Source organism: Miniopterus natalensis, chromosome 14, assembly GCF_054644295.1.
Source record: "Miniopterus natalensis isolate mMinNat1 chromosome 14, mMinNat1.hap1, whole genome shotgun sequence".
NCBI classification, from domain to species: domain Eukaryota; kingdom Metazoa; phylum Chordata; class Mammalia; order Chiroptera; family Miniopteridae; genus Miniopterus; species Miniopterus natalensis.
Genome location: NC_142094.1, coordinates 57,199,028 through 57,221,910, shown reverse-complemented (window position 1 = coordinate 57,221,910; position 22,883 = coordinate 57,199,028). Strand labels below are relative to the sequence as shown.

Below are 22,883 nucleotides of genomic sequence, written 5' to 3'. Positions count from 1 at the left end.
TTCTTGGCAATAAGAGTATTATATAATAAATATAGTGACGTAGTATATTTTAAATTTTAGATGTATAGTAACTGCCTATCAAATATTGACTTTGAGAGTTGTTTGTAATTTAAATACTGACCTTACATTTTAGTCAGGTTGTTGGGCCTAAACTCACCCTTAAGATTTCATGGATGAAGTTCTGAGACTTTAACCCACATTAATGTTCTAAAGCTTTAGAAAGGAAGAGACTGGACTATGTTGTCTGTTTCGTCTCTTGGTTTCTTCTTACTGCTTGTTTAGTTTTGTCATTGTTCCTATCAAAGAAGAAAATAGCTCCACAGATGTGAATTGTACATGTCTATTTTCAGGAAAATACATTAACAAACTTGAAGAAGATAAAACTATGACCCTTAACTTGGTAAATTGTTTTTCCTCTTGCTCCGTGTTCTCAGGTGTTGAAAATCATTCGTCCAGGTTGTTGCTCTCTTTACAAATTATGGTATTACAACGAGGCATGTACATTTAACTTGATTTTAGTTTTAGTGGGTTTTAAGATGGAGAAACCTAATCATTAAACTATGTAATGAATTCAAATTATTCCCAAGGTGGGAAAAGCTGAGGAAAAGAAAGGAAGTAATTACCATGCAAGTTGACAGAGTGGGTACCTCCAGGAGGGGGTGTGTGGTGTGAATGAAAAGGGACATGGGGCCTGGGTATCAGCAAGGTTCCAGGTCAGGACTTGGGGACTGGTTACACTGGTAATTCGCTTTGTACTTAGTCATTATGCTATATTATTTGTTTTATACGCTTTCCTGTATGTGATTATAGCTCATCAAAGGAGTTTTTGAAAATTATTTTAGTATCCCTTGACTTCAAAACCCACTCGTCAACAAAAAGACACATAATAGAAATACCAGTCTCCTTCCCCCCACCTCCCCTCTCCCATTCCATCCTTACCTCGTTTAGGGGTTGCTATGAGAGATCTTGGAGACTTTTGAGAATCTGTAGACTTGCATGTGGAGGAAGTGAACTGGCATCTAGTTAGTGCTTCTTACGCCGTGTACTTCATGCCATGTTCGTAAAGTACTGCATACACATTGCGCATATGTATTAAGTGTTGATGGTGTCATTTTACAAATAAATGAACTGAAGCTCATAAAGAGTAGATGTTTGTCCATTGTCCAAGCTTGGGTTCAAACCTTGACCCTGTGACTTCAGAGGCCTGTTCTTGGGCTGTGCTCTGCTGTGTCCATGTGTTCCACACTTGCTTAGAAGAGCCTCAAAGCAGCCAGGTTGTCCTAGCAATGGCACGTGCCCAAGAAGAGCTAGGCTGCCATAAAAACAATCTCACGGAGTATTTTTATAACATGTTATACATCCTAAATTTCAGCAGTTAGAGATTTATCTCGGTTTGCTAGCCACCACCTCATAAATTCTTGTTTCCCAAACCTAAACTGCTAGTTTGAGGCCTGAGTTAAGCAATGATAGAGTTGAAGTAGGTGAAATAGTTGTTCAGTATGGCCTCAGAGCCAAACCTTTATTTAGAGCAGTGTAACCTAGGACCCAAATTCTGACTAAAGCAACTATCTGGCAAATATGATTTGGGGAATGGTCCACAGGTTAATATAAATAAATAATAAGAAAGTTCGAAGCTCCATTAGGATTCTTTAAGGAGAAGTCAGGACACAGCAAAAGTGCTAGATATTCACACACACACACCCAAACCCACACCTCCTCACCCTCATGCTTGCAGCCATGTGTACTTGCTCCACAGGTAGGTGCTAAGCTTTCAGCGTACACCTAGGATGAGAAGTGAGTGTTCATGGACTAAGCAGTGTTCGTGCACAACGCATGCCCATCTTGGGGACTGTTGCGGCATTGACATTAGGTTTAAAGTAACGTTTCTTAATGGCAGCTGCCCTAACAATTGGAAACCTGAGTGGTGGACTGAGTTTACCTACTGTCAAAGGTCCCCTTTCTAAAAGTGTTTTCCAAAGTATATTCCACAGAATGTGTTAAGAATAAAAAGTGTCCTGGGATTAAAGCAGTTTGAGAACATTGGGTTACAGAGGGGAAGTAGATTTTCTACTGCAGGACTTGTTAGGGGCTTTTTCATGGTAATAAGCACTGTTACTCTCCAAAAGCAAGTCTGCGGTAAGGAGCGTTTGTCACAGCTTACTCTGGACGTTTTTCTCTGAGTGTCCCAAGGACTAGAATTCTGTGAAACACATTAAGAAATGCAAAACTTGAGGCCATCATCATGATGCATGTCTCAAAAATACGGCTGGGGTTTCTTAGGAATTTTTTAATTTCATCAAGATGGGGTAGGTTAAAGAGTAATGGTATTGAAATTCACCCAAAAAAGAGAAAAATTGAAAACTTTGAAAGCTAAAAATAATCCTTAATTTTTTTTGAGTAAGAGCTAAGTATGATTAGCTTATTAGGGTGGCCGAAATAAAGAGCTGGCGTGAGCCACCAGTGACGAGAGTTGATTTGTCTTAGCCTGGTTTACAGTAGATTTGAGGTGTCTGCTTTGATTGTAGGTGATACTCTTTAATAGTAGACCATTTGTAAGAAATTCTGGCAGCAGAATCACTCTATCCTTGCACTTTTCACAGGGAAGTGAGCCTCTTGAACCCTCATACATAGTGGGGCATCTGGCCTCAGCCCCCCAAGAACAAAACCTGACTACTTTATTCAATGACGGGGAGAACAGTCAGGTATGCTTCCCGCGGTGTCCACATTGAGACGCCCAGCCCCGGTCTACTTCACCGTTAAAATTAGTCTCTGTTGGAATTCACAGGGGAGAACATGCTTGATCCTGAAAAGTGCCTTCTGAACACCACTGATCCTACAGCTCTGTCACTTTCATTGGCTTTGTCTCCTTTCCCTTTCCCGTTTCCTAGTCTTTCTGTGGCTCGTGGGGGGAATGATGGCTCTTCTGTTTATTATAAAATAATGTTTCCTATTTTATCTTAAAGGGTCTTAAGAATGATTTTGTTCGGAATATTTTATGGACGTTTGAAGACATACACATGTTGGTTGGCTCCAACATGCCTATATTTGGCGGTGGCAGATACCCAGCAGTCAGCTTACGTCTCAGGTAAACCTCACTCGTGTCCCTTAGAATCCCTGCCCCGGCTGCGTGTCCCTGTTGGTGTGGGCATTGGTGCCTCGTTCTGTTCACCTTCCTCCTCCACCAGTGGACATGCACGGCAGGGAAGGAGATGTTGCCAGGGAATGCTGGGAGCCCTCAGCTGGGCGTTCGCTCTAGGCCTTGCTGCGTGGAGTCGGGTCTTGTACTCGCCTAGTCTTATGTCTGAATCTGCAACGTGTGAAAACATAGAATTTATTTAATTGGTGAAGGAGGTGGTTTTCCACCTTCCTGTTAACTGATCATGAGCATTTTTCTTAATGCTCCAGGTATGTTTGTTCATGGCAGCCAGTGTGAATTCTGACTTGGGTGTTGTTATGCATGGTGTACAGTCTTTCCTGTGGGTTGTTGGAGGAGCATGCAGTAGTCCCACAGCCATCTGCTACCATCTTTCCTTCTATTCCTACTGAAAACTCTTACGATACCGGTTAGCAGTGCAAGCAGAGCTTATGAAAAGGTGTTTAAGTATAACACAGCTATGTACGCGTGTCTCACCAGCAAAGAAAGCTTACATGGCATTTTCCATGTAGGGAGTGCAGGTTAAAATAGTTAATGGGAGAAATAAGTCTCAGGTGATTTATTATGAAAAACCCTAATTAAACCAAATAACACTAGAAATGTATATTTTTAGGGATAACAACAAACCAATTAATGTGCTAACTGGAATTGACTACTGGTTGGACAACTTGATATGCAATGTACCCGAGCTTGTGATGTGTTTTCATGTAAATGGAATTGTACAGGTAAGCCCTCACCACAGTTTTTAAGGCACTTAAAATCTAAAGTGTATTGTTTGGCAACAAAGGTAGCTGTGAGTAAACTGAAATTTGAGCATTTTCACATTTGAATTGTTGATAGAATTCTAGATGTTACAGGAGTATAATTTTACAGATAATTTGTGAGAAGGTCATAAATACACTGAACCTGCCTTGGTAGCCATAGAACTGTAACTTTAATGCCAGCCATCCATAGTAGTTACCTCACAGTGTACAGTATAGAGGTATTTACTCAGCACACAAATATCGACTCAGTATATGCAAAGTGTTAGGGAAAGGCCACAGTAATACTTGGCGTAAAGTAGATAGTTTATATAGCAAAGTGTTGTTGAGCATGCTCTACGATGAGGCACTCTGTCCCCATTATAAATGTTGGGGGGTGGAGGGGACAAAGAGTAAAGTGGCCGTTACTCAGAAAGATACAATCTAATGGGAAGTAACTGTGCAAAGAGAAAATAGGAGATGGCAGATTAAGATTGGACATGTGACTTGCACAGAAGTCTGGTGTTTGTACAAGGGTGAGATCACTTCTCTTGATCTGAAAGACAGACTTCCTGGAAGAAGTGGCTTCTTAACTGGATCTTGAATGACAGCATCCCAGAAAATAAGAAATGGATTTAAAAAACTAGTGTTAGTAAATGAGGGATTGATGATCAACCCGGTAGGGAACAGGCTTCTGTAGCAGAATAGCAGAAGGATTGGAAAAGTCAGCCAAATAATACAGAGCCTTGAATGCTGAGCTAGGGCGTTTGGACTTGGTTTGGTTTGGAATCTGGAATCAGTGAAAACTTTGCATCTGGGATGTGAAATTCATGTATTGGAATATTATTTTGGAGACAAGAAGATGGGGTAGGCATGCACTACTTTTAGAAGTAATGTAAGATCCTCATATTTAGTAAGTGCCATACTAAGGATTGACAGCTGTCATCATGGCTAGTATTTATTGAGTACATCTTTGCTAAGTGCTTTACAGGCATTGTATTTGATACTCATATCAGCTCTTAGCTGCCCGTCTGCTGTTACCCCTTTTGATGGAGAGGGAGACTTGAGAGCCACAGAGCTTGAGTGAGTCACTCAGGCCACACTGCTAGTGAGTGGTGGTGCCAGTATTTGACCCTGTCTCTGACTGAGGCCACGCTCTTAGCCCTTGTACTGCTGCAGCCCAGCGATGCCTCCCTTGCACCGTGTATCAGGATCCCTTGTGAACGCTGTAGGAATCCACTTGCTCAGGCCCGCAGTATTTCAGGATGGGTGGGAGCTTGGTAAATGCTTATTTGCACCCTTGGTTGAGATCCACTGTTACACCATCACCCTAAATGGTAGTGTTCAAGGAGAGGCCATGAGTGGGGCGGGGGAAGAGTGAAAGGGAATTGTAGGACATGGCTTAGGAGCTGAGGAACTGGAGTCTTGGTGGCATCATTGCCTGAGGTGGGGGTGTTGAGTCGGTTCAGGCAGGGAAGGTGATGTATTTGTTTTATTGTGTGCAGTTTGAGGAAAGCATTGAAATGCCCAGTGAGCATGTTGAGGCTGTAGGCATTAGGAGACAGGACTGGAGACAGACCTCAGCACCTGCTGCCCATATCCTGTTGGAGTTCATACCAAGGGAATCCATTAAACTCCAACATTGGAGCCCTTCCCCAGGCAGGTGAGAGAGAGGGAGCCTTCAGATCGAGGGAAGGAGAGCCAGAGTAATGCTCTGTAAGATCCAGGCGAGGTTCAGTGATGGAGAAGGGTGAAGACCAACCTTAGGAGACTGTGGTCTCATTTCCCAGTTGGCTTGGAGTGTCTAGTCAGTGTACTTCAGAAAATGAGAAAATGGCAAGGGGAGTTCAGGGAAGTGTGAACAGAAGACAAGTGGTAGTAACGTCCATGCAGCCTTTACTCTTATGCTGGCCCCCCCCCCGCTCCATTTCTGTGAAGGAATAGAGTGCGTAGCTCTTATGGAAGAGGAGTGTCTGCTGGAGAAACTTCCCAGGAGATTCTAGCCTCAGGGGTGAAGTCTGCCTGTGTTAACCGTCTGCCCAGTTAAAAGCCATTGGGGTGGAATAGAAGGAATTGTGCTGTGGGGTATGGTCCACGTGATAGCAGGAAGGAAGTCATGCCTAAGTTTGTGGTTCAGAATCAGGTGATGACTCTCCCTTGAGGATGACTCCCGTGGTGAATGGGCAGTGATGCTGGCGGGAGGGTCGGACTCCTTCGGAATGCTGGAGCGGTAAATAGATGAAAGCCCACTGGTTACATCCCACTCCTGCTGCATAGGTCTCTGATGGCAGGGTTTACTTATTTGCTTGCTTTTTAATAAAAGAAGTGTGGCTGCCTAGGTTTTCTCTTACACTGCCTTCTATGTGTTTTATAGAAGTATGAAATGATAAAGACAGAAGAGATTCCCAATTTGGAAAACTCTAATTTTTCTACTAAAGTCATAAAAGACATTGCACAGAATATTTTATCGTTTCTGAAATCTAATTGTACCAAAGAAGGACATACCTATTGGCTGTTTAAAGGTGAGCTAGTTCTTGAGTGTATAATCATTGCTTTGAGTGATGACTGTAAAATGAGGTCTGTTGGTTGGCTTGTTTTTTGCAGCGAGTGGCAGTGATATAGTGAAGCTCTATGATCTCACTACTCTTTGTGAAGAAACTGAAGACAAATATCAAAACCCATTCACCATGCCAGTGGCTGTTCTACTGTATAAGTGAGTGCTGTTGGGGTGCAAATGTGCAGCCACGCTGCCCAGGCCGGGGCTTTTAACACCTGCTAGGTTTTCATAGTTTAAACAATTGTGCGTGTACACGCACTATACCAAACTAAACTTGGGGTTGCGTGTGTGTGAAGTACAGTGTTTGGTGGTTTCTGTGGCCCGCACCGAGTCCTGCAGAGAGGGATGCGCGGGGAGTCAGCTGACGCACACTGTTTCCTAGGGTTGCCTGCAACATGATGGTGAAGAAGAATCAGAATAGGAAGCACTATGGAACTGTCAGGACGTTGCTGCTTAACTGTGTCAAATTGCTGGACAAGAGCAGGCATCCCCAGGTAAGACTGACGTTTGCATGCTCTGTGAACACCGCCTCGTTCTGGAGAGAACTGCTGCCTAGGCGTGGAAGCCACCTCCCCTGGGGGCACCCCGACCCCATGTGGCTGCTGAGCACTGATGTGCCCCCTCTGGACTGGGGTGTGCTCTCAGTGCCACGTACACACTGGATTGTAAGACTGTGTACACGTTCCGTGTCCATTGACTCAAATGTAATATTAAAACTAAGTGATCTAGGTTTTTCACTTAATTAAAATTAAGTGATCTAGGTTTTTCTAGGTGTGGCCAAGCGGCTCCTGTTACATTCCTCTTGAATAGTACAGTCTGTAAATGTGGAGCTCATGTGGTGCTCTTTCCTTTCGTGTTACTGCTGCTTGGAGGGGGAAACCTGGAAACCTGTTTTACAGTATCTTAAGATTTTCTCACACGAGTGGATCTTGTTAATCACTGTTAGTATAAATAAGATTCATGGTCCACACTTCAGTATGTAATGAAAGCATCTCCTAAAATAATCTCAGTCATGGGCCCCCAATTTTACGCCACGCCCCGTGCCCTTAGTTGTCTGTATTTTTTGGTATACGGTTGGTTGTCTATTTAAATCAGAGAAGGTCTGTAGTATGTACAATTTTTTTTTTAAGATGCAAGTTAGCACAGACAGTTTAGAGATAAAGATTATCCTAGAGACCAAAGCAAGAGAAAACTTTTCTGCAGAAAAATGGCAAAAGAGTTTCCTGACTTAAGTTTCTGACTTAAATATCTAATTGCTGATTGAAGTAGTGGTGTCCAGTGGATTTTGAAGTTTATGTAACAGAAAATGCTGTTACAACTATTGTGGGTCTGTGATTACAAGTCACTTTATAACACATAATAGAGTGGAATAAGTAGTAATACAGGCATGCCCATTTTAAGAGATACCAGGATGGACTTTTCCCTCATTAAGCTAGTGGGGGGTCTTCCCCCGGGACCATAAATTACATAGTAAATATTAGTTGCCTGTTAAATTTATAGCTTATAAAGAGAAATTCTCGTTTCTCAGTTCATAGAAGGATACTTGCTGATATAGTTAGGACACTCTACACCTGAAGATTTTTGTCTCCAGTGAAATACAGTTGCCAGTTTTTTTTAAGAGGGCGGGTGGGGATGGGATAATTTCAGGAAGTAAACATCAGCCCATGAGACTCTCACAGAGCACGTTCAGAGTGTATGAGTAGCTGTGAGTCGGGAACGTTTCTGTGTGCTGCTCGGTCTGGGGTGGAAGCAGCCTATTTACAGAGCCCTTGAGACTGGTTAGTGTAGGAGTAAAGCTCATGCCACTTCAGAGTCCTCAAGTTTGATGACAGTTACACATGTTTTTCTTTCTTTTAATAAGATTATTGCTTCAGCCAATTACATGCTTTCAGAACTTTTTCAATTGGATGAGCCTAAAAAAGAAGAAAGTTCAGAATCTCCGTTAAATGAGAATTCTGATGAAAGCTATAGTGAGGAAGAGGAGGAGATGCCAGACAGCGACGAGAACGGGTCCTATGGCGCCAGCTCTGACCCTCCAGATGATAACAAAGCCGTGGCCATCATCAAGTCTGTGGGAGAGCTGTCCGTTCCAGAGAAGTACAAATCCATCCATCAGATCAGAGTAAGCACGTTTAAGTCTGTGACAGTGGCACCAGTGGGGAAACGGGCAGTTGGTAACTGAGTACAATTGGCCTCTCAGAAGGTGGCTTCGCTGCAGTAAACCATGGTCCAGGTTCTCATCATTGTTAGCTCTGTGAATTTTAAAACCTGGTTTATAATGGTCCCAGGGTAACTACCCATGTGCAGGCTTGTGGTGGGCAAATGTGTGAACCACATATCTGTGTATTAATGTTTATGTGGGAGGCTTTCCTTTCCAGTGACAAGTCAAAGTAGACGGGTGACTTGTTGATCCATATCTTGAGAGACCTGGTTCCTTATCCCTGTGCTACAGGACAGTACTTTCTCAGTGCCTGGGGCCATGCTGTCTGGATGGGACATATTTCTGGCCTAACAACTTCCCCTTGAGGTTCCTTTTGGTGTGGAATGTGCTATGTGTCAGTTTTCTAAATGATAATTACTTTCCAGTCCTCCCTTTCTGTGGTCAGATCCAGGTCAGCCTTAAAAGAGTTCTGGCTGTTCCTTGAACCGAAGTACAGTCATATTTACAGATAATCTTTTAATTTAAGCTCTCAGTTAACTTTCAGATGGAAACTTCATCCTCTAACAGGTTTCTGGAGGACACCTCTCTGTCACCCTGAAATACTGCCTGTCTTTCTGACCTCCTTTCACTCTCCCCTCTTGTTTATTCTCGCCATGCTGCCCTTTTTTCTGTCTCTCAAATTCATCAGGATCGTGCCCATCTTAGTTTGCACCTGCTGTTGCTAATTGGAAGTTGAGCTGACCTTTGAGATTAGGTGTACGTTTATCTAAAATATTACTACTCACATTCACTCTTTTGTTATAATAGAGTAATTTAAAAAGTTTTAAGTACTTATAGCAGCATGTATGCTGGAAGATCTTTTTGTTAAGCAGGATTTGTGTTGATGCTTATTATATCAATTTAATCTTCAGTTAAAACAGTACATCACCCTTAATACCTCACTGAGCTGAATACACAGCATGTTGTGAAACTGCTGATCTGTAGAGGTTTAGCGATTCCCAGGAGCTGAGAGCGGTGGATTTCTCACCCTGGGGGGGTGTATTAATAACTTCATGTGTCTGTTTTTGAAGCCCAGCTGTGCGTTTCCGGTTTGCCATGACACAGAGGAGCGCTGCAGACTTGTGCTTAGCTACGTCCTGGAGGTAAGTTTGGGCTCAGCCTTCACTATTTCGGTAAATTTGCACTTGATGTGCACATAGCACGTGTGTGTTTGTGTCTGATGTTCTGAATGGTTTTCTCTTCTTTAAGCATAAAGTGAAAATCAGTTTTCCCAACTCTTTCAGGTTAAATGTAGTTTTAAAATCTGTTTTCAAAATATAAATTCTGCTAAATGTATTTAGTAGCCTAGAAATTGCCTTATATTTAGTGTCTAGTTGATCTTCAGTTACGTGTACCAGTGACTGTTTCTCTTTTCTTTAAAGGGTTTAAAGTCTGTGGATAGCAGCATCAAGAAAGAAAGCGACCTCCCTGCAGCTGACCCCAACACCCCAATCCCTTTAAAATATGAAGATGAGTCCGCAATGGGGGGTCCTGAGGGTCTGGAGAAGCAAATGGCCTTGTTTTTGGATAAAAGTAAGTCAAATTGATGTGCAAATAAGGCCTTTTCAATAGGATAATATGCTGGTCCTTTCTCAACAACAGACATATCAATTAAGGCACAATTGACAGGAACCTCAGAAAAGGAGAGCATGTGAGTGAAAATATCTTTTCATTCAAAATATAAAACAGAGCAGGGTCATATTGACCCTTTACAGGTATCTCTAATGAGAACACAGAGTTATCCTGAGAAATCCCTGCCTCAGTGAGAGCCAGCAGGTAGAGAGCAGCCAGAACCAGACCCCCTAGCTCCGGTTCTGGCTTTGCTAGGCAGGCGGCTCACTCTCTGAACCTATCTTCTCTCAAAATGAAGACAGTAACTGCGTCCAGAGGGTTGTTAATGGACTAGATGAGTGTGTAAAGTGCTTAAAACTGTGCACTAAGGGGCACCATCCAAGCTCATGGTAGCACTGGAATAAGCTAGAAATGTCACTGAGAAGTTCATCTCACTTGTTCCTGGGACATTGCTTCATGAAGAGCATGAGAACTTGAAAGTAAACGTCTTGAGTTTCTCGTTTATTTTAATCTAAATTAAATTTTTTTTCCAACCTTGTCCCCTCCCCCCTTTAAAAATCCGTTTCAGTTGTTTAAAAAAATGTTTTGAAAGCCTCTATGTATGGAATAATACCAAGTGCTTTGGGATCTTCTCTTCATGAACATAAATGGGGTGGTGGGTGGGTTCCCCAGCATTTATGTAGCTCTTCTGTGGGCAGTAACTTGACTTTGACTGAAGGATGGTAGGGGTGGACTACTGGGAAGTAAAACTGGAAAAAATGTGGCTTAGGAAGTTGCGCTAAGATGCTTATACTTAATGGGTGGTGAGAGGCCATTTTAATGTTTAGAACAGGTTCCAGTATGATTAAAGCTGAGCTCTAGGAAGGTAAACTTTTTGGCAGATTGGCATGCAGGCTGGAGAAAGGAGTGGGTGTCAGTAGCGACTCTAGTTAAGGCAGTGACCTGAAAGAGAGTGACAGCTGACGCCGCAGGGAAACCAAAGCCCTAGGGAACCAAGTGAGCGTCTGTTAACACTGCTGTTTTACCCCATGTGGCTAAGAAGTGAAGTGTGGTGTTTACCAGTCTTGTTACAACAATAGTTACCTAAGCCTTGAGTGTTTTTATTAAAAAACTATTATTTTATGGTGACTTATATTGAAATAAAACGTGCTGCCTTTTTCCTCCTGTGTCCTAGTGGGCTCCCTTCAGAAGGGTAACTATTCTAGTCAGTCTGGGATGATCCCCGGTTCCTGGCAACATAAAATGAAACTCCAGCTGATTCTCAAGTCATCAAAGGCCTATTATGTTCTGTCTGACGCTGCCATGAGCCTTCAGAAATATGGAAGAGCGTTACGATACATCAAGTTAGCTCTGCAGAGCCATGGTAAGCCACTGTACACGGAGATGCTTAACAGGCATTGGGAGAGGACAACAGGGAAGTCATCTGAATCTCAGTGAAATTTTACTCCTGTTCCCATTGTAAAATTTAATTTTAAAACCACCTTGCTTCATCTTGTGTGTTACCTAGTATTTTATTTTTTGCTCAGTGGCTTAACGTGTCTTCATTTTGAGATATTTGAAGCCACGTGTGCCGTCCGACATAAAGTAAACTTCGAGTGGCTGCCGGTGGTAACGTTTCCTATACTGACTATTCGCTGTGCGCTTTCCCCCTCCCCTCGCCCTGCAGACACCTACTGCTGCCTCTGCACCAACATGCTGTCCGAAGTGCTGCTGTTTCTCTCTCAGTACCTGACCCTCTGTGGCGACATCCAGCTGATGCTAGCCCAGAACGCAAACAACCGGGCAGCCCACCTCGAGGAGTTTAATTACCAGACTAAGGAGGACCAGGAGATACTCCACAGCCTCCACCGGGAGTCCAGTTGCCAAGGTATGCCAGCGGGAGCCTGCCTTTGTTCACCCTGGGACTGCCCATTCCAGCCTGTGTTTGATAGGGTATGTCCAGAAAGGGGCGGAAATGCTAGTGTTTGATATCACTCTGTTATGTTTCACTTATTTAATTTTTTAATACTGTGTATTTGTATATAAAATGTTTTTGAAGTATTTTGTAATTAATTATACAACTAGAACTATCAGACAAGCTCTCAGACAATCATGTTGACTTTCTGTACTTGTCTTTTCATTCCATGTCTTCAGGTAACCCTTGCAATCAGCAAACAAGCCATGATTTCTTTAGAAACGGAATAGCAGTTAGTTGGTAAACTGGATGAATTACCTTCTGAATAATTCCTGGGGCTCAGATACAGAGATCGTTTTTAAACTTAGTTCAGGATTGGCAGTCTCACTGAATATATCACTCTGTGGAGTTGTCAGATTTTTAAACTGGGGAATAGGAGGGCTTAGTCCACAGCAGCAGGCCCCTCCCTCTCAGCTCAGCGCAGTGTTCTGATTGCTGTGGTTAGGGCAGTGAAGAGGGAGAAGACCGGTCTTCAGTAATGCATTGTGAATTGTTTTACTATACTCCTACGTTGTGTGTATCATTGGCTGTCCCCCTCCCCAAATCTAGAGAAGTACATTGGTGGGAAATGTATTTCCTCTTTCTCCCCCCCTTCCCCTTTTCCCCTTCCGAGTTTCTCATTTTTTTTCTGATAGACACAGTGAGAAAATCCTCAGTGTGTTTCTATACTCCTGTTATATTCGATGTAAAATACGTCTTCATGAAAGGGATGTTCTCTCCTGTATTTGAGTGTTATCAGCCGGAGTGGTACCCTTTTCCCCCTGGAATTTTGGGCTCTGCATCTAAGTTTACTCCCATCCCTGCTAGATGGCACGGTTGAGTCTGAGAGCCCATCTAGTGGCTTCTTCAGTGTCAAACGTGCATTGTACTTTGATTGGCAGACTGTAATGTCCATAACCGCCTCCAGTAGCATCAGAGCTTCACTGCAAGAACTGCTTCCATTAGTTAAAGAGAAAGGGTGGTTCACCCTGCGTCAGCAGACACCTTGAGGCTGCACCAATGAGCAAGCATACCTGGTAAAAGCTGGGTCATGGGAGTTGGTTGATATTTTTAGGCAGGAAAATATTTCTTTTAATCAAATATTAATGTCCCAAGAAAACATAGTTTTCTAAATAAAGAGATCTTTACTTTGAAACTGAAATTTTTAGTTCCATTGATTGAATCTTATAACATATGTTTATACTGTATTACATTTATTTAAATATTATTTTAAGTGTCAGATTACCTGGATACTGAGGAAGTGAGATTTACATGACTCATGATGGTGACGTTTCCTTTCCCTCTTTTAAGGATTTGCCTGGGCGACTGATTTGTCTACGGATTTAGAAAGTCAACTTTCAGTTAGTTGTAAATGTTATGAGGCTGCTAATGAAATCTTGCAATTTAGTGACTTAAAAAACCAAAACCCAGAACACTACGTCCAAGTATTGAAGAGAATGGGCAACATTAGAAATGAAATCGGTGTGTTCTATATGAATCAGGCTGCTGCACTACAGAGTGAGAGAGTGGGTGAGTGTCCCTCTGGAGTCCTTTTCTCTTAGAAAATCACATTGATTTTGGTTCAAGCAAGGAACTCTGGCACTTGATTTTATGTCCTGGGTGCTCTGTTAAAAAAGTCTTTTATTCTTAAATTCTCAAGAAGTAAAGTTAGGAAAAAACATGATTTCCCCTTGGAACTCACCATTTCAGTGCTTGCCATCCGTCATCTGGTCAGCCAGCCGGGGCCAGGCCTGAGGCAGATACATAGTGGCTGAAACATAGTTCCCCTCTGAGGCAAGGAGGCAGATAATGCACACCTCTGAACAGTGCCACAAGCACACACACAGTGCGACAGGAGTGGGGAAGGAGGTGTGTGTTGAAGCTTCGGGTTTTAGGAAGGCTTTGGTGTAGTTGGAGCAGATGGTACATGTCACGTAGGATGTCAGCAGGCAGGCGTGGGAGGTGGAGGGGGCTGTCCAGACTGAGTGGCAGCATAGGAAGGAGCCATCGCTCTAGGGTCCAGTGGGTGTTTAGAGTGGTGGCAAGATGTGTAGTTCACAGATGGAGAGAGGGCTGAGATAGAAATTCTGTCGACTAAGCTGTGTGCCTGTTGACCTATGAATTGTACTTGACATTTGGGACACACACAGTTTGTTGCTAGTGGGAGAACCTGTGCTTTAAAAAAAATTAAAAAAAAAAAAAAAAAATATATATATATATATATATATATACACTTATATTAATTGAGATGTAAGAACCTGTGCTTTTTAAGTCGGTGAAGGAGTGTGGAAAGTGGTGGTCAGAAACTTAGGGAAATTAGATAACACAGTCTGTAGAATCTTTATACAGTAGTGCTGTGCTCATGTTTTCATTTGCTTGCTGTAGTATCAGCCAGTTACTATTGAAGAGGGCTGTGTTCGAGGGTTGTGTTAGTCTGCCCTAACATAAAACCACAGACTGGGTGCCATAAATCACAGAATTTATTTCTCACTCTGGAAGCTGGGGGTCTGAGACCAAGATTTCAGCAAGGTTGGGTTTCTCTGAGGCCTCTCTCCTTGGCTTCTCACCTTCGCCACCCCTCTGCTGTCTTTTCTCTGTGGGTGTCCCTGGTCTCTGTCCCTTGTAACACCACTACTCATGTTGGATTTGGGCCCCACATCATAATCTCAATTAATCTTAATTACCTCTTTAAAGGCTCACTCTCTGCATTTAGAAATGGGGCCTCAGTATGACTTTGAGAGTAAAGGATGTATAGTCTGGCCCAAGACGTGTGATGAGAGCACTGCACTGCAGTTGACTCCAGGTGGCTGGCTGTCTCCGGATGTCCTGTCACTGCCCTCGTCCTCTCGTGATTGCATCGAGGGACACTGCTGAGGACACTGGTGGGGTTTATACAGATGTCTGCTTACACAAATTTTTTTTTTTTATAAAGTGAGCAAAAGTGTGTCAACTGCAGAGCAGCAACTGTGGAAAAAAAGCTTCTCTTGTTTTGAAAAAGGGATCCACAACTTTGAATCAATTGACGATGCTACAAATGCAGCCCTTTTGCTATGCAACACGGGGAGACTCATGCGGATTTGCGCACAGGCGCACTGCAGCGCAGGGGACGAATTTAAGCGCGAATTTTCACCAGAGGAAGGCTTGTATTATAACAAGGTAACACCTTTGCTTATGTGTTGGACCTCATCCATTCACACGTGTCATTTACCTTTGCCATTGTTCACTGAACTATCATAAAACCAAAGTAATGAAAACTGTGGCGATGGCATGGGACTAGACAGACAATTAAACGACTTAGAAATAGGCCTGAGAGTAGTAAGAATTCATACTGAAGGTGACACTGAATTGGTGGGTAAAAGGTGATGCGTCAGTGAAGTGTGTTGGCCTAACTAGAGTGAACGTCAAGTGGATTAAAGATTGATGTGGACGAGTGAGACTGGAAAGTACCAGACAAAAACATGGGAAGAAAAATCATCTCATGGGATGGGTAAGACTTTCCCAGCACGACACAAGCAGAAGTCACAGAATAAAAGATGGTAAACTTAAATGTGCAAAAGTTAAGTGTAAGTGCCAACAGGAAGCAAAATTGAAAATCAAACAGTCTGGAGAAGATGTTTCTAGCACACGGGGCAGATCAGAGGTTAATAAGCCCTTGGTGTAGAACAGTCAGGAATCTGAAAATACGCTGTCCCAATAGAAGAAAGGGGCAAAGACCCTTGAACAAAAAATTTATATATGTATAAAAAGTAAATAGTTAATATGTAAGAAAAATTTCAAAATTTGAACTTTTATGGAATTTAAAATTTGAGTTTATCAAATTACCAAGTAATTTTTGGCAAGTGGTAACATCCAGTGTTGGAGAGGGTGCTGGAAAACAACGCGTTTAATCAAGTACAGGTATCATATCCCCACTTTTTTTATAAGACCTGCACTAGTGCCTGTTTTCACTAACCAACACAAAGCTGAAGAGGATTTTTGCTTTTAGAAAGCAAATCAAAAATAGCCTTCAGCCTTTGTTTTGCAGTGAGCTGTTCGAGGGGCAGCGGGCACCCCAGCAGCTAGAGTGTCCCCGCCACCTCCTCCCTGGGAACCACACTCAGCATCTGATCATCCAGCCCAGAGCTTGACCTGTGTCTGAGCATCGGGGCTGCACCTCCATGGACCTTGTGCATCTGTTAGTGAGCTGTGTCCTGAAATATCAGAACAGCCCAGGAGAGCTCATAAGAGGGTCACACTTAACAAACCTATGTGTAATTAAATGTTTCAGTTGTGGTGAACAAAATAAAAACACGTGTGCATTCAATTTTAGATCTGGGAACATGTAAAAAAGTTTCCATGTTCATGGTAATTGCGTCTTCACTTTACACTGTGTCAGCTTACAGAGTTACTGCTGGGTGACCGGATTGAGTAATTGGATTTGCTTGGGCATGACCACCTATTTCAGGAGGGGGGTAGAAAGGGCGAGAGGCACTGCTGGTCATGTCTGGCAAACTTTTATCCTCAGACTCATCGATTTTTTTGTTGTTTTTAGTTTACTTTTTATGTAAGCTGGGGTTTTCATTTAGAAAGAAAACAAACGAAGGTAGTGCATTGTCGTGCGTCCGTGTGAGTCAGGAAGTGCGCGGCTCGGTAGACTAGAGATGGACTGTGGGCGGCTGGCACTCCACGTGACAGTCTTCACTGAGATAGCCGCACTGTACTCTCTTCCCTCCTCCTAAACTGTCCTTCCACAAATCCTCCTCAAAGCGCATTAACACCTGGGTGACTGGGCAGGATGTTTAATGTAATGTACCACGTGTTTACACGTTTCCTGCCACACAGGCTGTCGACTACTATCTGAAAGCTCTGAGGTCCCTGGGAACACGAGACAGGCACCCCGCAGTCTGGGACTCCGTGAACTGGGAGTTGTCCACTACCTACTTCACTATGGCCACGCTGCAGCAGGATTACGCTCCGCTTTCCAGAAAAGCTCAGGAGCAGGTAACAGTGCCCGCTGGGCTGTACAGGAAGTCACCTGCCTTCTGTATCCTCTTAACGTGTACTGAGCATGTTTTCACTGACATGCAGTATTTAAATGTCTTTAAACTTCTTACATAATTGTGGGTTTATCTACTTTTTTTTTTTTACCTCCCCCTTAAAAAACAGATTGAAAAAGAAGTCAGTGAGGCCATGATGAAGTCCCTGAAGCACTGCGACGTGGACTCGGCGTCCGCGCGGCAGCCCCTGTGTCAGTACCGCGCTGCCACCATCCACCACCGGCTGGCGTCCATGTACCACAGCTGCCTGAGGAACCAGGTATTGCCTCTCCGACTCCGGTTCAGTGCCAAGTCCACTTAAAAGTGTCGTGGGTGCTGTTCTTACATTTCAGTGTGTATTTTAAACGCCTTCTGTTCTGTTAGCTACTTAGAAGAACTTGGCGTGCAGGCATTTCCCCACCCTGCCATATCCCTATGTTTCTCTACTATAAATTGGATCTTAATTTGCAAAATTATATATTTCCCTGGGTGTCTTATTTTGACTTTTTAAAATATAGTTAGGCTTTATTAGAATAGTATTGTGTAAATCTTGAAGTACCCATCTCCCATCTTTTAAGAGTTTTATTATGAAATCGAGCATGCATGTAAAAGCACGTAGAAATGTGTGGGGAACATGTATAGTTTAAAAAATACCAAAAAGAAAGCCCCGTGTACCTCACCTCGAGCTTGAGGAATGAAAGAGCACTGTAGGGGTCCCCTGTGTACCCCTCCCTGTTGAGTCTCCCTCCAAACCCACCCAGAGCCACTGTCCTGCATTTTCTGATACTTCCCTACCTCCTCTGTGTTTTACCACTTAACATGTTCACATCTCACTGGCTTGTGAACTGTGTAGCAGGAACCTTCCTTCACGTTCTCTCTGTGGCTTAGTTTCCTTCCATTTAGCGTTGTGCTGTTGAGATTCTCCCAGGTCAGCGCGTGTAGCTGATCATTTCCTCAGCTCAGTGGTGTTCATGAAATGGTTATGTCACAGTTTACTCATCCACGCAGTGAGTGCTGAACTTCTGGGTTGTTTCTGTTTGAGCCTGTTAGAAATAACCTGTGAGGAGTCTTGTGTACAAATCCTGGTGCTCAGACACATGTGTTGCTAAGAGTAACTGGAGGCCTTGGTGGAAGGCACTTCCTTTAGAGAGGTTGCCTTGCTTCTGCCAGGAGTCCTGTGTGCAGCTTCTCAGAGAGGATTTTTGTTTTGCTGATTCCTTTTCTTAGCTCAGTGCCACAACAACTTCTCTTACACTCCCTTGGGCGAGGGTTCACTTCTGAGTTGCCTTTACCCTGAGGTTACTGTCCTTGAGGCCTAGCTTGATTGGAGAGGATTTCCCTCTGCTGTGCTGGCCCATGACTCCTTCCCTTTGCCCATAGGAGGCCCCTGACCAAAAATCAAGTTTGCCAGGTCGCCTAATAGCCTCAAGGCAAAAGCAAGCTTAAGAGTTACAAGACAGTCAGTGCAGTGGTGCAGGAATTGTCTTTTCAGCAGTAGCACTGAGACAAGTGTACATCCACCTGCAGAGTGGGCTTGGGTTCCTGCCTCACCTCTCACACTGAGTTAACTGAAAATGGAGTAAATGCCCAAGTGTGAAGCTATCATGTAAGACACATAAAACACTACCCCTACGAGAAAGCCTCAATGATCCAGGCAGAGACTTGGTTAGTAGTCACTGTGGAACCCAAGCCTCTGACTTGCTTTCACTACCTTTTTGGTTCTAGGTTGGGGACGAGCATCTCAGGAAGCAGCACCGGGTGCTGGCTGACCTTCATTACAGCAAAGCCGTGAAGCTCTTCCAGCTCCTGAAGGATACGCCGTGCGAGCTGCTGAGGGTGCAGCTGGAGAGAGTGGCGTTCGCGGAATTCCAGATGAGCAGTGAGTCCTACGTTTCACCCCTCAGATGTGTGTGCATTGGCTCCGTGTTAGATTGTGTTTCATAGAGTCGGGCAGACCTGTGGATCTCTCTGGGGTGTGAGGAATGTTTTCTTTTTTTTCTTTCATTTCGTTCCTCCCTTGTCAGTGACTTTGGGTAAAGACCAAAAGTCTCTACACTTTTTGAAGTGCTTTTTAAGACTTAGAGAAACGGATTAGATTGTATTCAATGACTAGAAATGTTTAACTATAGCCCATGAGCCCTTATTTTTAAAAAAAGTTGTGACAAGTCAATTTAGACAAAGATTTAAGTCATTGTAGACAACTTAGGCCTGGAAGAGCAGTGGTGAGGAAGAGGCGGTGCCTTTAACATGCCACTGGTGCTGCAGCTGTGGGCCCAGCTTCTAGAGCAGGCCGAGCCTGCAGGTGCTGATCAGGGAGAGAGAACAGATCGAGGCTCCTGCAGGAAGTTGTTTCCACGGCAGTGTAGCTGGGTCGGAACACAGGATGCCTTTCCCACTGTCCTCGTGCCGCCCCCCTGCTCCTGCAGAGAACTGCCTGTGTGAAGAACGAGGCAGTTACTCCAAGTCGCCGCAGCTCGCGTGGCTTCACGGCAGTTGTGTTCTCCTGTGGAGTGAGAGTACGTGCACTACTTGGCACACACATGACTGGGTGAGGCCCTGGATGAGGCACAGAAGCCAGTGACTAGCATGGCTGCTCTGGGGAGGGGCCTGGGCTGGAGGGAGGCTTTCCCTGTGTGCCGACTGGACCTTACACGTGAGAATGTGTGACCTGTTTGGAACAGCTTTTAGAAACACTTTTTACTAGAAGTCTTTTTGTTAACTTTTGGACAGTATAGAATGCCTGCCTGGGTGTGTGGGTTGCTCTTTTGGGGGTAGGTTTGGGGTGGTCGTTTTTTTGCATTTCCATCTTTGAATTTTCTGCATGTTTGAATTTCTTAGAATGAGCAGGCATCATTTTTATAAAAAAGAACAGATACCAGGAACAAATTTCTAAGATGATAAGAATGGTTAATTCCCCTTTAAAAAATTATTTAATACTATGAGTACCTGAGAAAACTAATGTAAATATTTGAGGGGTTTTGTTAGCCAGCTTATTAAATGCTATAGTTTACAACATCTTTTATTCTGTTTATGTGATTTCACCCAGTATTTTTTTCTCTAGTACATAGGACTCAAATTTAGCTTCCTAATGTATGTATTGTCTGCCCTCTGCTCCCACTAGCATTTCCATACATAATCAACAGCCAACCTTCTAAATGCCAAGACCGACACTGAAATCACATTTATCTGTTGATTTTTAAGATATTAGGTAACAACTACTCCATTTACAGAGTTGGGGGTCTCAACAGTCACCCTCAGGTGTGACGTTTCACTAGAAGGACTCACAGAACTCACTGAAGGCTGTCACACTTGTGGTTACTGTTTGTGGTAAAGAATAAAATCAGCCAAGGGAGGAGGCATGAGGGGCAGCATCTGGGGGAGTTTCGAGCACAAAGCCTCTCAAGAAGCTTCTGGTTGTCTCTCCCCGTGGAGTCACAGATTGTGTGAAGGGCCCAGTGGTGATGTGGCCATGGGCACAGAGCGTCCCCACAGGGAGGCTTACCCAGACCTCAGGGTCCAGAGTTTTCACTGGGACACCAACACATACGGTTGACCGCATCACAGCGGACCTTTACTTCAGCCTCCCTGGGGTCTTGAGCCCCAAAGCCCCCACAGTACAGCAATTATTAGGCTGTCTGGTGGCACCCAGGGTGTCCCCAGATCAACAAAACCCCTTTCCAGACAGGGCATTCCAAGGGCTTATAGATCAGCCCCAGGAGCTGAGGACAGAGGAAGTTGATAGGACAGCTGGTACTAAGTGCTGCAGAGACTGGACCAGTATCACGTAGCTGGTCAGTGGTAGGGTGGCCTTCATACCACAGGCTCCTCCTGGCTGGTCCCTTCGACCCTGACACTCTCCAAATAGCTGTGTTCTCACCCAGCAGAACCAAATGTGAGGCAGGGAAATGACTGTTATCTGTGGCTTTAGAAAGACATCGCATCTTTCTCTGGGGGTAATGACTAAAGAAAGGGGGATTTAGAAGATTGGTTGGGCTTCTCCTGAGCTCCCTTTACAACATTTGAAAGTCACAATTTTTATTAACAAGGTGACATTGGATGGGTTTCCAGATTTATACTTACAGGAATGACTGTCTTCTGTTTAACACTTTTAGGTCAGAACAGCAATGTTGGAAAATTAAAAACACTCTCTGGGGCTCTTGATATTATGGTGAGAACCAAGCATGCATTCCAGCTCATCAGAAAGGAGCTCGTGGAGGAACTGGACCAGGTAAGTGGGGAAAACATTTATCTCTGTGTTTCATGTGTCTAATTTAGGCTAAGTGGTGAATGTATATGTGGGCCTGGGGGTGTGTGTGTGTGTGTGTGTGTACACGTTGTGTGTATACGTACAGGGTGAGGCAAAAGTAGGGTTACAGTTGTTTGTATGGAAAATAATACAATAATTAATAAATAATACAAGAATAAACTTATGCACTCACAACTGTAAACCTGCTTTTGCCCACCGTGTAGATACAAACACACATACACGTATCAGCTCTGTATAAAAACATCCACAGTGATTTACCGTATTTTCTTGGTGGAATTATTAACTCTTTTTAACTTGCAAGTGCATCTTTTACATTTTAAAATAACCACCTAGACTTTGGTTAGTGAGGCCCTGGGAGTGTAGACTCTGTTAAGTTTGTGTGTGTCGTTTTGTTGTTTTAAGAGAAAGAAAAGGCCTGTGTGCTCTTGTAATGTCTACTGAACTGCTGGGAGCAGCTGAACAGGGAGCAGGCCGAGCAGCCTCCTGGGGAAGGCCTTTCTGGTGTGCGGTGTCCCAGCACTCAGGCTGCAGTGCCCCGTGCTGGAAACTTCCCCAGTCCCCGGGGTGCCCCAGCCAGTGGCTTTCCTAGCCCTGGTGTGTCAGACCCTGTGGAGGACCCATTTCCATATTGCTCCTTTTGTGTCTGATGTTGGAAAGTTAGGAGATCTTCGTTCAGGATTAATTTTTTTCTTTCTAACTTCCTGTTAGGTATGGGACATTTTTATGCTGTTTTTAGCTAATAAAACAATCTTGGGAGGGCGAAGGAGGAGGGGCCTGGTCACAGCCTCTATCACGGCCACCACTGCCACTCTCCCAACAGGCCTGTCCCTGGAACAGACCCCGGGTTTGCTGGCTGTTTGTTTTTGGTTTGAAGCTGACTGGGTTAGTGACACTTAGTTCCGTCACTTCAGTTGAACCATAGTTGTCGGGAACCTTGGGTGAAAACTCTCTGTTTGTAGCCGAAGAGTGATGAGACCACTGCTGCTGATTCCACTCCTGGTCTGAATCGAGAGGAAGTGCTCAAACTCCTGAGCATCTTTGAGTCCCGGCTGTCGTTCCTGCTCCTCCAGTCCATCAAGCTGCTGTCTCCGACCAAAAAGAAAACAAGGTAACACGGGGCTGTGTGTGGGTGTCTCTGCCCAGCCCCCCACCTATGGAGGCCCACAGGTGATTGCACCGATGCTGTGGAAGGGTAGGTTGTGCTCCTCCCCATCCTTTCTGTGGTTGTCCGGGACCTAAGGTGGGGTGTGTCCAGTGGAGAACTGCTGGGACCCAGCATTGAGGGCTCTTCACAGCAGCTGTGCTGACCTTTCAGCTACGATGAGGCGCAGTTGTTCTGTGAGTCGGGAGTCTGGGCTCTAGGTCCGAGGTGATTCTAACTCCTGGGAGAGCATCCCCATGGTTGCTTCAGATGTGTGTTCGTAACACCGGCTGAGGATCTGAAG

The 22,883-nt window shown here is 44.1% G+C and overlaps 1 protein-coding gene across 2 annotated transcripts in view; it reads left to right on the top strand.

Moving 5' to 3' along the window:
- The window catches only part of EDRF1 (erythroid differentiation regulatory factor 1), a 29,651-nt gene that overhangs the window by 5,570 nt on the left and 1,198 nt on the right, over nucleotides 1-22,883 (top strand). Inside the window, exons 7-24 of one of the 2 annotated variants that reach the window (XM_087824033.1) lie at nucleotides 2,601-2,702; nucleotides 2,964-3,085; nucleotides 3,768-3,879; nucleotides 6,269-6,416; nucleotides 6,499-6,607; nucleotides 6,834-6,945; nucleotides 8,313-8,573; nucleotides 9,683-9,754; nucleotides 10,034-10,184; nucleotides 11,398-11,586; nucleotides 11,890-12,090; nucleotides 13,468-13,686; nucleotides 15,089-15,312; nucleotides 16,978-17,136; nucleotides 17,302-17,451; nucleotides 18,897-19,050; nucleotides 21,284-21,399; nucleotides 22,398-22,546. In XM_087824033.1, coding sequence (XP_087680159.1) covers nucleotides 2,601-2,702; nucleotides 2,964-3,085; nucleotides 3,768-3,879; nucleotides 6,269-6,416; nucleotides 6,499-6,607; nucleotides 6,834-6,945; nucleotides 8,313-8,573; nucleotides 9,683-9,754; nucleotides 10,034-10,184; nucleotides 11,398-11,586; nucleotides 11,890-12,090; nucleotides 13,468-13,686; nucleotides 15,089-15,312; nucleotides 16,978-17,136; nucleotides 17,302-17,451; nucleotides 18,897-19,050; nucleotides 21,284-21,399; nucleotides 22,398-22,546 — 2,750 coding nt within the window. The remainder of the gene's footprint in view (nucleotides 1-2,600; nucleotides 2,703-2,963; nucleotides 3,086-3,767; nucleotides 3,880-6,268; nucleotides 6,417-6,498; nucleotides 6,608-6,833; nucleotides 6,946-8,312; nucleotides 8,574-9,682; nucleotides 9,755-10,033; nucleotides 10,185-11,397; nucleotides 11,587-11,889; nucleotides 12,091-13,467; nucleotides 13,687-15,088; nucleotides 15,313-16,977; nucleotides 17,137-17,301; nucleotides 17,452-18,896; nucleotides 19,051-21,283; nucleotides 21,400-22,397; nucleotides 22,547-22,883) is intronic. The other variant, XM_087824034.1, reaches the window with a different exon arrangement.